Here is a 14749-nt window from a genome sequence, read left to right as displayed (position 1 = left end):
CATTATACCAGCTATTAGACGCTCATCGCAAGGCCTTCCCTAAATGTTGTCATGATAACCGGTCTAGCACAGCTCGCATCCAGCGACTACAGTCGCAGGTATTCCTTCTTCTGTATAGATATTCTTCTACATTATTGATCCTTCTCAGGAGGGCTTACCCTCACTGCGTATACCGGCTCGTGATCGACACTTCTGATCCTTTCGGTCCCAAAGGACGTCAGTTGCACGAGCGATGTGCTTCGCCAACTACAACTTATGAAGAGCAATTCTTAGAACTACGTCGTTGAAGTTGTTTCTTCTGTAGATCTAGTTTCTGATCCGATCTCGCTTAGAAGCTCCGATTATAGCTCTCTCCATTGATCTCTGGGTGAGCTCGAGTCTTCTTATAAAGCCCATTCTAAGCAACCACGTTTTGAATGTGTAAATCATCACCGGCAACCCACACTAGTCAAAGATCTATAGGTTTTGCGGATTTTTGGAAGGTAAGATGTAGTAAAACAAACTGGATAAATTTGAAACCTCATTTATTTTATAAAAATAAATGTTTTGACGACAAATAGTTTATAATTTCGGGGTCCTTACGAATTCATCAACTCCCATGTGAGTTCGCATCAGAAATGTTTCAAGACATTGTAAAAAATTTCAGTTTTTACAAAAGTTATTATTTTTTTTTATCTTAAAACATTAACAACATTACACTTTCACATCTACATCTAATAACGGTCGATCACTTTTATCTTTACACAATATAACATGGCGTTTAACAAAATAACCGTTTACGACACAGATTATGATTTCTATACGTCTTTAATAATAGTATCGGAGACTAGGCCCATTTATGACAATATACATATCCGCAACCCATATGGGGTGCGCTGCAAACAAACACGACAATTTGCTTACAACTTTGCAATAGTCGAACGAAAAGCACTAATTTCAAAAATACAAGCAATGTTTATTATCTGGATAAATATTTCTATCATATATAAATCACATACATATACAAAAATAAAAATAAATATCTATAGAAATATATATTCTCAATGAACAAATCAAATAACATTTTTAAAAGGGCAACGAACAGAAAGATTGCAGTACTAAACTTATTACTTTAATAAATATTGAATTTCTATTTATGATATTAATGATTTAATTTTTAAATCCGAGAAAAATTAAATTGAAGGCAGGATTAAAATAAAATGAGAAAATTCTAGTAGGTGCAAGACAGCTCCCATTTCTGATGCCTTTAAGAATATATTTTTTTAAATGAAAACAATTTTAAAGAAAATTAAGATAATCATGATTCAACAAAACAATTGTCTTCCCTCTATATCTTAAAAACTTATACGTGTATAATGTATGTCAGTTACATGTATGTTTATTGTTGTTTTAATAGGTGTCCATTCATCTGTCCGTTGCTAGCGCTATTTATTTATCAAAACTAACCAAGGAAAAGAACGCGTTATGTCTATAACACCAACTTTACTTTAAAAAGAGATTTGGTACATACAAAATCTATACAATTGGAGTGAGTTTAGTCTTTATAATATATTCTATTGTTATGAATACACACAAGTCCGTATACCACGCTAATGACGAAAGCTCGTTCCAACATATTCTACATATTTACGAATATGAAATATACATAAAGTAATATCACGAACTCCATAATTATGCAAATTAAGCCTAAATACCTACGCGTTTCTCACTAAGAATCCTACACGGGCTGTGGTAAAAGATTTTTTGTTTTCATTGTAAATTTAAATATCGGTACAAATTACTCAGAAGCTTTCATGTACTAAAATTAGCTCTGAGCATATTTAACGAGCAGGGAAAGAAAACAATTTGAAACGAAGTTGGAATTTTAACATAATACTAAATTATGTCATTCTCATACATACATGCTGTGAATAGTTGTTCTAGAATTTTCGTCTATGCCTTGTGAGATTAAAATTTCTTGTCAGACTCAAAAATGGAATTATTACATCTATAATTAAAAAATTTTCTCAATCAAAATGGTTGGCTAAACAAAGCTTCGTAAATCATTTTTTAAAGTAAATAAAATATCGAAGGATACCCTGACAACAGCAACAGATAATATTTCAAAATAGGTAGACATTTACTGGCCGTTATTTGTTGGTGTTTGAGAAATATATATTTATTTGTAAACAATGGTATTTACAATTTCAATTTAAGGTTATATATCAGCTGAGGTTTAAAAGAAAATTATGCACTTTTATTACAATTTACAGAAATAATTATTTTCTGTTCTTACTCTGGTCCAGTTACTTGCGTTAATTTTTTTTTTTAGGTTTGAGTAACATAAACATTATTGTTTGTATGGTGACATTATTAGTTTTTTTATGTTGTAACGAAAAGATTTTAACGTATCAAAGAAGAAATTTCAGTAATATTTATAATTGTTCAAAGAAAGAATAGTTTAATTAGGAATATTAAGTCATCTATAGCGCGATGACTGTCGCCGCTTATTAAAAACAACAAATAATTTTAAATTTCAATTTAAATGAATGCATTTTTACTAAAATAAATTTTTGTTTTATGGGTAATAGCTTTACATAATGAACTTATTTTATTAAACGAGAATAATAGTTAGCATGTTAATGAATTAGCAATCAGCTGATATAAAACATTCTAAATTGGACTCTCTAGTTTTCGCTGGTTCGCTATGAGGCGTCTGTTTCGTGCGGGTCGGGCGGCTGCTGAGGAATGTAGTTCCATCTCGCTCGCACCTCCGAGCCTTTAGCGCTTTGCGCGGACGGAGAGGCAGAGTTGGCGGCCAGTCTCGCGCGCACCACCGCTAGATGGCGTTGGATGTAATGCTCGTGAGGTGCGAGGGCTGCGGCTCTTGTGAGGCACTCTTCGGCAACAGCCAACTTCCCCCTCTCGACTGCAACTACACAGAGATTGTGTAACGCCTGCACGTTGTCCGGTTCAAGCTCTAAGATTCGCCGGTAGCACTGAAAATTGTAATGAGAATTTACGTTTAATTATGCCAATATGTATTAAGAGATATGAAAAAAGAAAATTCTTATTATAGTATAGATGCTATTATTAAAGATACGTGAGCCCCAACTGCTAGCCCGCGAGTCCTGACCGACGACACTCACTAAGTGAGATAATCGTTTTTTTGACAGACGATTGACTTCGAGTAATGTTTATAGTGTAATGCAGTGTCAAAGACCAAATAGATTATTCCCACAGTTGTATAAAAAACCATGTAGTTTTGTCAATACAAACCTCCCATAAAAGCATTCAATATGGAATAGCCATGTAGGTTAATTGATGGCTATTTAACAGTCTTTTATTTAAATTAGGATAGGGATCCTTTGTCTCTCCTTCTGAGTTTGAGAAAATGGATGGCATATCGTTGTCATTAAACCAATAAGTTAAGTGAAGCTATCGTGTGCACTCATCCGAAGATTTCAAACTTTTAATACACATAAAAGATATTATTATTAAAATGATTCTATATCAATTTCTTCTGTTCTTTCCTTTATGTATTTTTCCATATATATACATGTAGCATAAAAATGAACTTACACTTTCGGCGGCATCCAAATCTTTTACCGAGTTAATGTAAATGTCTCCTAAGAGCACTAGAGCCTTCACGTGGTCTGGATGATGGCGAACGAGTTGCTTCAAAAACGGCGCTGCTTCTAGCGGCCTTCTGCGATCTGCTAATAGCAACGCTAAGTTAAATAGCGCCGAGCGGAAATCTGGCTTCAGGTGTACAGCGGCTCTGAACCATCGCTCTGCACATTCTGCGTCGCCTTCGTCCATGCAGACCATCCCGAGGTTGAAGTGCACGCGCTCGTTTGTTGCTGAAGATAAATAATAATAAGTATTTATTATGAGTGTACATGGATGAATGTATGTATATTAATGTGTATAATATATATAAATACATATGTTTGTATCTACATGTCAACTACCCGTTACTCGTCATTTAATTTTCTTACTATGGTTGTCTTTAAGCCTTGAATAATAAGACGCCCATTGCATTTTTTTTAGTTTTCATGTATACATTTCTTTATTTAAAAAAAAGTTTTAAGCTATATTCATAACTTCGGAGCAACGGTTTAAATGCAACAGGATTATTGTCGTTATTTTATTCCCAGCAGGTTTATAAATAGCCATATGTCTAAAATAAACATTCCATATTTCATAGCGTTCTGTATGGAAAATGGGATAGTCATTCGGTTTGCTACTTCACACTCCAGATTTGAAATAATAAACTGGAGTGTGAAGTAGTAGTTTAGATTCAGAACCTCTCTCTAGCACCTAAGGTACTCAATACCTAAAAATATTTGCCACAGCATCTCCTCTATAATAAAAAAAATCAGACGAACCTTTACAAAAAAGAAGTTGGAATGCAACCACAAATCAAGAAATATTCTAGCGTAGATTTAAGGTAACTAAGTGGTATTATTAATGCGCGAAAGATTATTGGCCAAATGACTTTATATTCGATTGGTGTCAGGCGATGTATTGTTTTAGTTATTATATTATATTTATTAAGCAGTGTAGAACAATAGCTCTATCTAGTGCAGAATAGATGAACTTAATTTGCGTTGACATCATACATTTTTTTATTTCCCTACCGTCTTTATCAAGTAGCTTAAGTAGGCGCTGCCTGGCGAGGTGCCTGAGATCAGCGGCGCCCAGCTCTTGCAACAAGATGGCGGAGTTAAGCAGCGCTTGTTCGTGTTCCGGTTCCAGCTCCAACGCTTTGTCTAAGTAAGCTAGAGCCTGAGATGCTTTGCCCTGCTCTAGCAAAACAACGCCCAGCTGAAATAAACAAAATTATTATTTTTTTGTTCATACTTTTCGTGAAATAAGTAGCGCTTATTACTACTGGCACAATATATTTTTACATTGTTTATTTTAAATTAATTATTTAAAAATGTAATTCTAGTATGTCGCTGAAACTTATATGAGTTATAAACTGTATTACAGCCGTCAGTGTCCTCTTCCTTAAACATCGATATAATGAATTTACAATTGTAAAGTATGTGATAAAAAAGAAATAACATCACCACTAGTAAAAAAACTGTATTACCACATACTCCACTAATATTTATGTTTTCGTTGTGTTTGTATAATTAAAGACTTATACTAAAGTTTCTGTGTCCAAATTTTAACTTTTTTCTTACATTTTTTTGTGCCAAGTGGGTAAATATTTAATTTGTGTAGCATTCATGCTCTGCATTACTGGCCACTACATTAATAATACTTTTATGTTAAATTATTCTTGGGCGTTCGAATTCAGATTTTAATTCGTACGCCATCACTGATGTGGTCGCTAGAATCGCGTTAAATTTGAAATTGTAAATACTCTTTGTATAAATTAAAGCACATGCAACTTCGATCATCCTAGCTCTTTCGCGCGTTTAAGGGTAAAAATTTATGTGCTCGGGTTGTAACTATCGTCCCCTAGTCGGCGTATATTTGTATTTTTATATATAAAGTAATATTGTCGGCAAGAGAAGTCTTCTGAATGGTTAAAAAATAATTCTTTTACTAGCGGTTAATGGCCGGTGTTTTGTGTTTTCTAAGTATTATAGTATTTAAATTGGTTATAACATTACATACAGGAATTTTCAAGCGCGATTAAAGACTGGCAATACTTACATTGTAATATATGTCAGGGTTGCCGCTGTCGTATAACAGCGCCCTCTCGTACACTTCCTGTGCTTCTTTAGTGCGATTTAACTTGATCAGAATGTCCCCTCTGTTTATGTAGGCTTGCGTATAATCGGCGCGCATGCTTATCGCCTGTCTATACAACATGTCCGCCTCCTCTAGTCTGGTTGCATTCTTGGAAATCAGGTTAGCGAGATTTAAAAAGACGTTGAGATGGTTCGGAGCTATTCTAGCTTGATAGGATTCCCCTGGTTTTGCTTTAGGCAGGAGGGATTTAGCTTTTACGTATGCTTCCTCGGCTTCCTGGTACCGTCCGAGGTGATTGTAAGTTCTTCCAACGTTGATATGGGCTCCAACGTCATCTGGTTGAACATTGACTGCCGTGTTAAAGAATTGTAATGCGTCTGCGTATCGGCCCTCAGCTTCTAGAGCGTGGCCCACGTTGTTGTACAGCTTAGCGTTATTTCGGTTTACCTGGAATTCGTAATTGTGTTTTTAATAATGATTGACAATTTGAAGAAGTGGCGGTGGACAGGCCATATAGCTCGCAGAACAGTTGGTTGAACGATACTGAAGAGACCTATAAAAAGCTGTAGAACACACTAAGAAAAGTCCAATAATTACCTTGAGGCCGGATGCAAAAATTGAGTATTCAGTCTTCCAATCCCAATTCCTCACATAAGTTTTAGCACTGAAAGCTAGGAGAAGAAATATAAGGGCTGCAGCTGCAAGCGTGGCTCTCTTCTTAGCGACCAATCGCCATCCGTGGGCCACCAACAGACACCAGCCCATCGATGGCATGTAAAGAACCCTTTCAGCAACAACGAATCCGACGGGGAAGAATAGATTCGACGCTGGTAGAAATGGTAGGACAAGCAATGCAAGACCCTGAAACAAATGTTCAATCAATATTAGAATCTATAAGATGCAAGTGAATTTAACAATTAACATAGTTGTAATGATTATTTAAGAGCGCCTACTAGGTATGATTTTAATATTTTTAAATTAATGCATTTTTGTGGGTCTAAAGTAAAATAGAACAGCGGCTGCAGGGACGTTAAGGTTCTGGAGTAGAGACCACGGACCGGCAAGCGAAGCGCAGGCCGTCCACCCACAAGGTCGACCGATAACTTTGTTAAGGGTATCAGAAAACGCTGGTTGCAGGTCGTTATCAACCAGTCCTATTGAAAATCTATGGGGAGATGCATACGCCTAGCAGTAGATGTCTTACGGCTGAGATGATGATTAAGATTACTTATTTCGTTCCTCCATAGTTGGCAGATTTACGTCACTGCTATCTTCGGAGTATATCGGAAGAGCGAAACTTGTGAATGTCTTTTCTACATTTTTATCGTTACTAAAATTAGTTTTTTTTTTTAACCAGAGTTTGAATGATAATGAAAAATTGAGATTTGTATATATACCATAGAGAGCGCTGAAGAGCGTGTTCTCAATGCATGTATGGCGCCAGCTATCAGAGTAGCGGCGAGTGCCAAGGTGGCCAGGTTGCGTGGGTCCCGCCAAGAGCGAAGTAAGGCCACGGTGCCCATAGTCCAGTCGCAGCACAGAGCCTCGGGTAATGTAAGGAGCCACGCATTTAGTGCTGGCAGGTAAGCGAATGTTAGTTGTCTGAAACAAGAAAAAAGCAGTGTTAATAATTAAGTTTAAATCTATTACCGCACCTCGTGTATGTCACCTTAGGGCAATGCGAGATGCCCTTGGGGAAAGGAAAGCAATCTATGGGGGAGGTCGTCGAGTAGAGCAGGTTCTACGGCTAAAATGATGATGATGATGATAATTACAAATATATTCAAATTTACATAAAAAACAAACATAGAAATATATATCACATATTTAATTTATGTACACACAATATTCAAGAACTAGTTAGTTAGTAAGAGTCATGTAGATTTTTTTTTAAATAACAGTTATAGTCCTGTTAACTACAACGTCTTCTTACGACCATAACAATGACGTCTGTCCATCATATGGGCGAGCGTTCTATGCTGCGCTTGCCTGTCCATATTTACAATATTTTTTTTATGTATAAACTGGATCAAAGCTCGATTTCAAAACCAATTTGTGTAAACAAATAAAAATCGTAGGTAGTGATAAGTCTTTACCTGGCCGGGGGTAGAGCTGCACTGGCAGGGTTGTCAAATCTCGTGAAGACTGGAAGTTGCGCTCCCATGACGTGTAGCCTTGCCGCTAGAAGTGCTAAGGTGGCACAGCATACAGTGGCAACCCTGCGGGCCGCCTCGCCACACGCGCAACCCCATCCCGATCCCTTGCCCCACGCTTCAAGCCATGACCGTCCACTTACCACTGAGCCGCGTCGCTGAAAGATATTTGGCGATATAAGTTTCTTTTTTATACATTACGAATACACCTGTTTTTAATGTTTTTTTTAAACGACAATTATTAATACCAACAATAGCATCGTGCGTCGCAAAATGCGTTGCTTACGGTAAAATGATACGTAAGATTTAAAAACGATTTAATAAAAAACGATTCAGTAAAATCTTTAATGCGTGAGTGAATGCTTGTTTGCTATCAATTAACGTTTGGTAGAGCTTATATAAAAGTCAACAGTATAGAAATAATTAATAACGTAATGATATTATAAAATAATAAATAAAAGCGTTTTAAAATTTCGAAAAATCAATTATTGTTTACTTTGTAGTGTCGCATTCCAATAAAAGAAATACATTAATTTAATTAATTTCAGAGAAATCACTTTACGCAGTCTAATTGTAAATATGTGCAAAAGCTTTATATGTTTTAGCTGATAAATTAGCTGTGTATTCTATCCTTTAAAATTTTTATGCTCTTTGTAAGTCACTAAACACCTATCATTCTGTATAAGTCAACTGTAAATTTACGTGAGAATATAAAAATGAGCTTCGAAAAAAATATTGGATGCAGATATTGGGGAGAACGGAAAGTAATGACGCTTAAGTTAAATTAATACGACTACATTTTAACTAGTTTCGTTATCTACAACCTTTTGCCATCTAGTTATACAAATTTTCAATGTAAGAGCGGTAAAGATCAATCGATTTTTCTGTAAAATATGTCGTCAGAAACAACATTACTTTCCGGTCCCCCTATGATATGAAGTTTTGCTTCCTTCTAACATTTTTATTGTGAGTTATTTTATAAACTAGAATTGTGAGAGGAGTCAAATAATGAAGAAAATTCTCAACACGTATGCGCTCGGCGTCCATTGTGATGTTTCCATTCCCTTCTAACTTTCATATTACGCTGGATCGGATAAAATTACACGCACAATAGAAAAGGGATGGAGCGTCAAACAAAGCTTTATCTTTGTCATAGCAAACGCCCTTGCCCTGGGCCTTAGGGTCAAAGTGACCAGTTCTATACACCACTTTAATGTTATGCAATTGTATGTATGCCTTTTTAATGAGTGTACGTATTGTAATAAAGTTCCACAAGATATCTTACTTCCTTTTTTTACTTTTGAGTCTACAATAGAAGTACATTAATAAATAAATATTATTTATTAATGTACTTCTATTGTAGAGAAGATTATAGAGAGTTAGTAGTTGATCGAAATGTCTGAAATTTGGTTGTTGACTCATCAGCAGGGTTGATATTACCAACTGTTGATTTTCTGACCGACTCTTCTTAATAGACAAGTATTCTAAGCCGGTGGTAGCTTAGTTACGTCCTGACTACACTGATTTTTTTACAACGATATAAATAATTAACGATTCAAAAGTGTTAAATTTGTATTTAGTTCATTAGTCTATACAATTTCAATTAAGATCAAATAACACAAATAGTTTTTACCTTCTGCGCCACAAAGAGCTCGTAAACGACGCACACAGCAGTCACTGTGATACCTTGTTCCTTGCACAGCATCGCTACTCCCACACAAGCCGTGCAAGCAGCTAGATAACGCCAATCTGGGAAAATATACAAAGGAGCTACATCTTCTTGTTTATAGCTATACAGTGCAATTGGTTAAAGGTATATAAGCGACAAAGGGGTAATCTCTGTCATTAAAAATCACCCTGTATATAGCGTTTGGCAGAACTTCGTTATCCCGGATGGTATTACTGACACGTGGTTTTAACAGAAAGTTGCCACATGTCTCTATCGATACAATGGAATTATTGCATATCAAATAGTAGTAGCCGTAACAGTTCATTTGTAACCGAAGTCGCATTACATAAGCGGAGGATATCGGTTTGACGCCAAGAACACTTCCTAAAACTAACATCTTCAATTTAGGTCGGAGATTATAACGAGTTTGCTGGTTCGAGAGAAATCGTCAGCTATCACACTTAAGTGCATCTGGCGTTACTAAAGATTTCATAACAGTTATTCCTTTTATGTTTAAAACATAAGTGAAACTCAGCTATTGTGTTAAAATATTCAGCCAGAATTCGCTTGCAGGTTTTCAAATATTGGTAATTTTCTATTGGTTTTTAGCAATTATTTTTAATTACAAAATCGCACAGTAATAACATATTGTTAGATTGTAAGTAACTAACACAATAAGAGTTTAATAAACCGTCTTTTTTCGTAAATGACATTTAAATTTTATTAGTTATATAAGGTCGACGAAAGGCGCTGGATGCAGCCCACTTCGTGCCTGTTCCAACGCTTTTTAGAAACCTTTGGAGGAGGTTTACTTACAGCAGTAGAAAGCCTAAAATTTTGAGGTTGATCTGTAAAAATATTCTAATAGACGCTATTTTAAAAATATTTTAAATATTACGATTAAGACTCAATTTAAGAGTTTTTAACACAAGAGGGCAGAGAGTAATTCTCATTATTTCGTTTATTTATGTGTATTTCTACGAATTATTAATTCCACTCAGATATATTATACTTACAAACTATATTATTATGTTAATAACGTACAATTTCAGTGACACGTTTTTCTGTTCTAACGGACCAAAAATCATTTCGACAAAGTCGGAGAGTTTAAAAATATATTTATATTTATTTGTGAATAAAATGACCTAAAACTAACTAACGACAAAAAGGATATCAGTATGTAGTTGTATGTACTATGATTCAAATGTTGACAAAATGAAAACCTCAATGTGTGCAATACAAAGATAAACAGGAAAGTATCATCAAAACACAAGTGTAGAACGATTCGTAGGAATCCCAATTATTTTCAGTTTTCTAAAAGGCCCTTTAATTGAATTCGAACTCTCGACCGCGGATTTTTGAAGCCCATCCTACCCGCGTTCCTTTGAAGGGAAAATACAAGTTAAAAGCAACTGCAAATATCCGAATACACAGGCTTAACAGGATTACGTTCTCGTTACGGGAATAGATGGCGCTTGTGTGCCCGTGTTTGTGCTTCAAGTGGAAAGTTCCGGAAGGTTTTTATGTTTGTGTTCCGAAATTGGACGAAATTAATCTTCGTGGTGGAAGTAATCACCATTTTTTATAAATTTGATAACTTTTTATAGTGCTTAGTGTTTGCTTCCTGCAAAATAGTTTCCTAATAAGAGCGTGCAGATTGTTCAACGAGTTTTCGCAAGAATTAAACCTAGACTTTTTTGATACTGTTGTATCTCACCAAAATAAATTTATTACATTATTTTTAATTCATGGGAGCTTTTTCCAAAATTATAACGTTAAAGTTATATTTCATAGACAAACTAAAAACTCTTTTTGAGTTTATACTACTAACGATAATTTTTCTTTTCCTGCTTATGATAATTAGAAAGTCAGGGTTGATAAATTTTTTGAAAATAACTTAAACTAAATTGTAGATAACAAAAACTGTATTTATATTGACGATACCAATGTATTTTTTTTACATATTTGTGAAACTTTTTAAATGGCCTTCTTATATTTATGTTATTTTATTTATATTTAATATCGCTGTAAATATATGATAAAAAAACACAAAAGTATATATTACCAGTGTATCGTCTCCTGCTTGCGGCACGGGCGTAGCAGAGCAATGCGCCGAGGAAGAAGACAGATGACAGCATTTCCGCCCTGCCGACGACACCGGTTACCTGCCACACAAATTAATCATATAAAATCACTTAGCTCAGCGACATATTGTAGTTAGATTTATCGCCGATTTCCCATTTTCCATTTAAAATAAATTTTATTCGAAGTCTTCTTTTACGTATTGACTAATTAGATCTATAAAGTGTAGGTATTGGGATGAACTATAATAACTTATTTACATTATTTTTATCAAAGGATCATTTATAGAAGAATGATATTAGACTCCAATTTGATAGAAACTTGAACCAGATTTAACTCCCGTATATTGGTATCCTTTATCTTAAAGCTATGAAAGTTTCAAACGTGCCTTGATTTTTTGTGGTCACTTTCAACGTTATTAATACAGTTGTTAAACAAATCATTCCCAAGCTTTATTATCCATTAAAAATCCTGGATTACATTTAATTACCTTCTTAGATTATAAAATAATATAAAGACACAACATGAGGATATATACCGTACACAGTACCCACAAAAGAAGTACTACCTAAATTATTAAATTACGTAAAAAGTTTGTAGAAATTCAAAATCGTTCATAATTTAGAATTTACGATAATTTGAAATGTTTTTTGAAAAAAGTTGCAGTTGCGTGATTTGAAACAAAAAAGCAAAGATATTTGCTTTAAAGAACGGTTTCGGGCACAAATTCGCCAACATAAAGGGTTTTCGATGTAGTGGACTTACACTTTGACAGCATTGGTAAATTATGTAAAATGATTTTGGAGTGGTTTTCAAGAGAATAATTTAAATTTAATAATCGCTTTACGATTTGCTTCTTTTTTGGTGTATATTTTAATTAATATTAATAAGTAATATGTGTTGCTTTACTATCAGTTTTTATCTCTATTTTATTGATGTAGAAATAGAGGCGTGATTGTTGCGCTTATGGAAATATATGTGGTTTAGATTAATTTTTATTAAGCATATCTTTTATTATGGTAACTTTTGGTTGAAGATGACAACACAGTGCAAAAGAGTCTTAGAATAACGTGTGTCTGTGTCTGAGAAAGATAATTTAAATAATATTTGAATGAGATATTTGCTATGACTTTTGTTTTCAAATCACATCCCACATATAAACGTAAACTGTAATAAGGCAGTTGTTGAATTGATATATAAATAAGATCTCTTTTGTACCACAAACTTTAAGAGCTACAAAGAAGGTTTAATTCCACTGAATGGTTAGTTAATGAAATCAATTTGTTAGTGGCTGTGCACGGCAAATCCTGTTTGTTACGGAAAATCGTAGCCATGAAATAGCGAAAGAGACGGTAGAGGTGGCGAATAAAGTCAGCGAAAATATGGGCAACAATTGTCGGCCAACGAGTCTATAATATCGCAAGATTGTTACCCTAGACCGTTCTCTTTTCCTTACGCTTTCTCGGCTCTTCATTACAAAGAGATTTGTTTCTTAAGAAAATATCGTGAGAGAAAATTAACAATCTAAATATGTAAATGGTTTATTTTTCGAAACACTTTGCGGTTTTTTGTCTACTTTTTATTTTATTCATCAAATAGCCGTTATTTTGCTACAAATGTAAAGGTATTTTATTAAAATATTTTTTGCCTGTTTCTGAATCTTTTAAAGAAAACTCATTATCAAAAACCAATGTCAATTTTTAATAACAGAACAACGAGGATTATATACGACAACACAATGAATAAACGAAAGTTTGAAATGATTAAAAATGAGTAATGATTATGAAGATATCGGAAATTTTTTATAGTGATATATCATAATGGATACTATAGTGGATTCTTTGATATAAGTGATTCTTTGATATATATGACGTGATTAGTGTAGAAAGAGCGACCATGACACATTATATCATGTCAAAAAAAATTGTAATTTTTTGAATTGATTGAAATGAAATACGTTTTAGATTTTACATTAGAGAGTCTACATTATGCTTAACCAACAATGTTAAACTACACGTATTGGTTGCAACACGCTGGGAATGTGTCAAAAACAAAACTTTCAAAACGTGTAGCGACGGGTTCAGCGGACGCATGTTAACACAGTAACAAACGACTGTTTCGTTAGCAGTGGAAATTATCTAAGTGAATGGATATTCGACGTATTTAGATAATCTAAACTATTCATACGACATTGGGTTTTTTCTTAGTGGTTAATCATGATAGACTACTCCTAGTCGTATTCCTGACTACTGAGGAACCCCATTTTATTTTGCGTTCCCCCTGTTTGGTGAGGGACTGAGACGTTACAATTTCGAGTAATATGTTTTCCAGGAGCATTTTTTTTACTAACATTTGTTTTCTTTCCTTCTTCATAGTATCTTTCATGGTTTTTGTTTCTATCATTCAACATAAATTTTTTTTCACTCCATAAGCGCTATTGTCATTCGACCATCGCCTTTCTTACATTCTTCTCCGTTACCAAAGTATCACAAATTATCTATCATATTATTTTTTTCCTAGTTTTGTGTCTTGACTTTTGTTTCTTATATTTTATTACATTCGGCACATTTTGTTACGCCATTTGTGCCAGTTTTCGATGACGTGTGTTGCTTCGGCTACTGTGCTGGTATCGCACCTGATCGGACCATCATATTTGGCTGCTGCATTTTGGTCGTCGTTCATCACTGGATAGAAGTGATGAAAAATTTTTTCAAATTGATATTGGACTAGTTTAGGTTATTTTGGTCTCGTAATACTGTCCACATCTTCATTCTTCTATACCTGTCATCTATATTACATCTTTCAATCAACTTACAATTTTTCAAGTGCCTTTGAATATCATTATACCTTGTTTGACCGCGGTTAGAGTATTGTTTATTCTTTCGATATAAATTAATCATTACGTTATTAATGTTCAGATTAACATTACTATATTCATAAAATTAATAGCTGAGTATATTTCAAGAATGTACATTTTACACGGTATGTTATCTTGTAACAAATTTGAGAAGCTTGTAAAAGACCCAATTATAATGTACAGGATTTTAAGGTGTTAATATAGCTTGAGAATACATTTCTTCGCGAATGTATTCTAAAAGTAGTTATAAAAAACCCGTCAGAATTTATTAACCCTAATGGTTAAAACTTAAAGTTG

General features: G+C 34.3%; 1 protein-coding gene across 1 annotated transcript in view; it reads right to left on the bottom strand.

Annotated features, from left to right (window-relative positions):
- Nucleotides 1–536: 536 nt before the first annotated feature.
- Tmtc3 (Transmembrane O-mannosyltransferase targeting cadherins 3) overlaps nt 537–14749 on the bottom strand; it is a 318860-nt gene continuing 304647 nt past the window's right edge. Inside the window, exons 4-12 of the mRNA XM_068771763.1 lie at nt 11579–11678; nt 9478–9593; nt 7788–8002; nt 7089–7293; nt 6289–6552; nt 5653–6138; nt 4623–4809; nt 3562–3842; nt 537–2978 (exon numbers count right to left, since the gene is read on the bottom strand). Coding sequence (XP_068627864.1) covers nt 2685–2978; nt 3562–3842; nt 4623–4809; nt 5653–6138; nt 6289–6552; nt 7089–7293; nt 7788–8002; nt 9478–9593; nt 11579–11678 — 2148 coding nt within the window. The 3' untranslated portion in view covers nt 537–2684. The remainder of the gene's footprint in view (nt 2979–3561; nt 3843–4622; nt 4810–5652; nt 6139–6288; nt 6553–7088; nt 7294–7787; nt 8003–9477; nt 9594–11578; nt 11679–14749) is intronic.

Source organism: Battus philenor, unplaced genomic scaffold, assembly GCF_028537555.1.
Source record: "Battus philenor isolate CCGP_79_NKW_IND1 unplaced genomic scaffold, ilBatPhil1.0.hap1 SCAF_4, whole genome shotgun sequence".
Classification (NCBI taxonomy): Eukaryota; Metazoa; Arthropoda; class Insecta; order Lepidoptera; family Papilionidae; genus Battus; species Battus philenor.
Note: the sequence above shows the minus strand (reverse complement) of the source record. Positions and strands in the feature narration are given on the sequence as shown.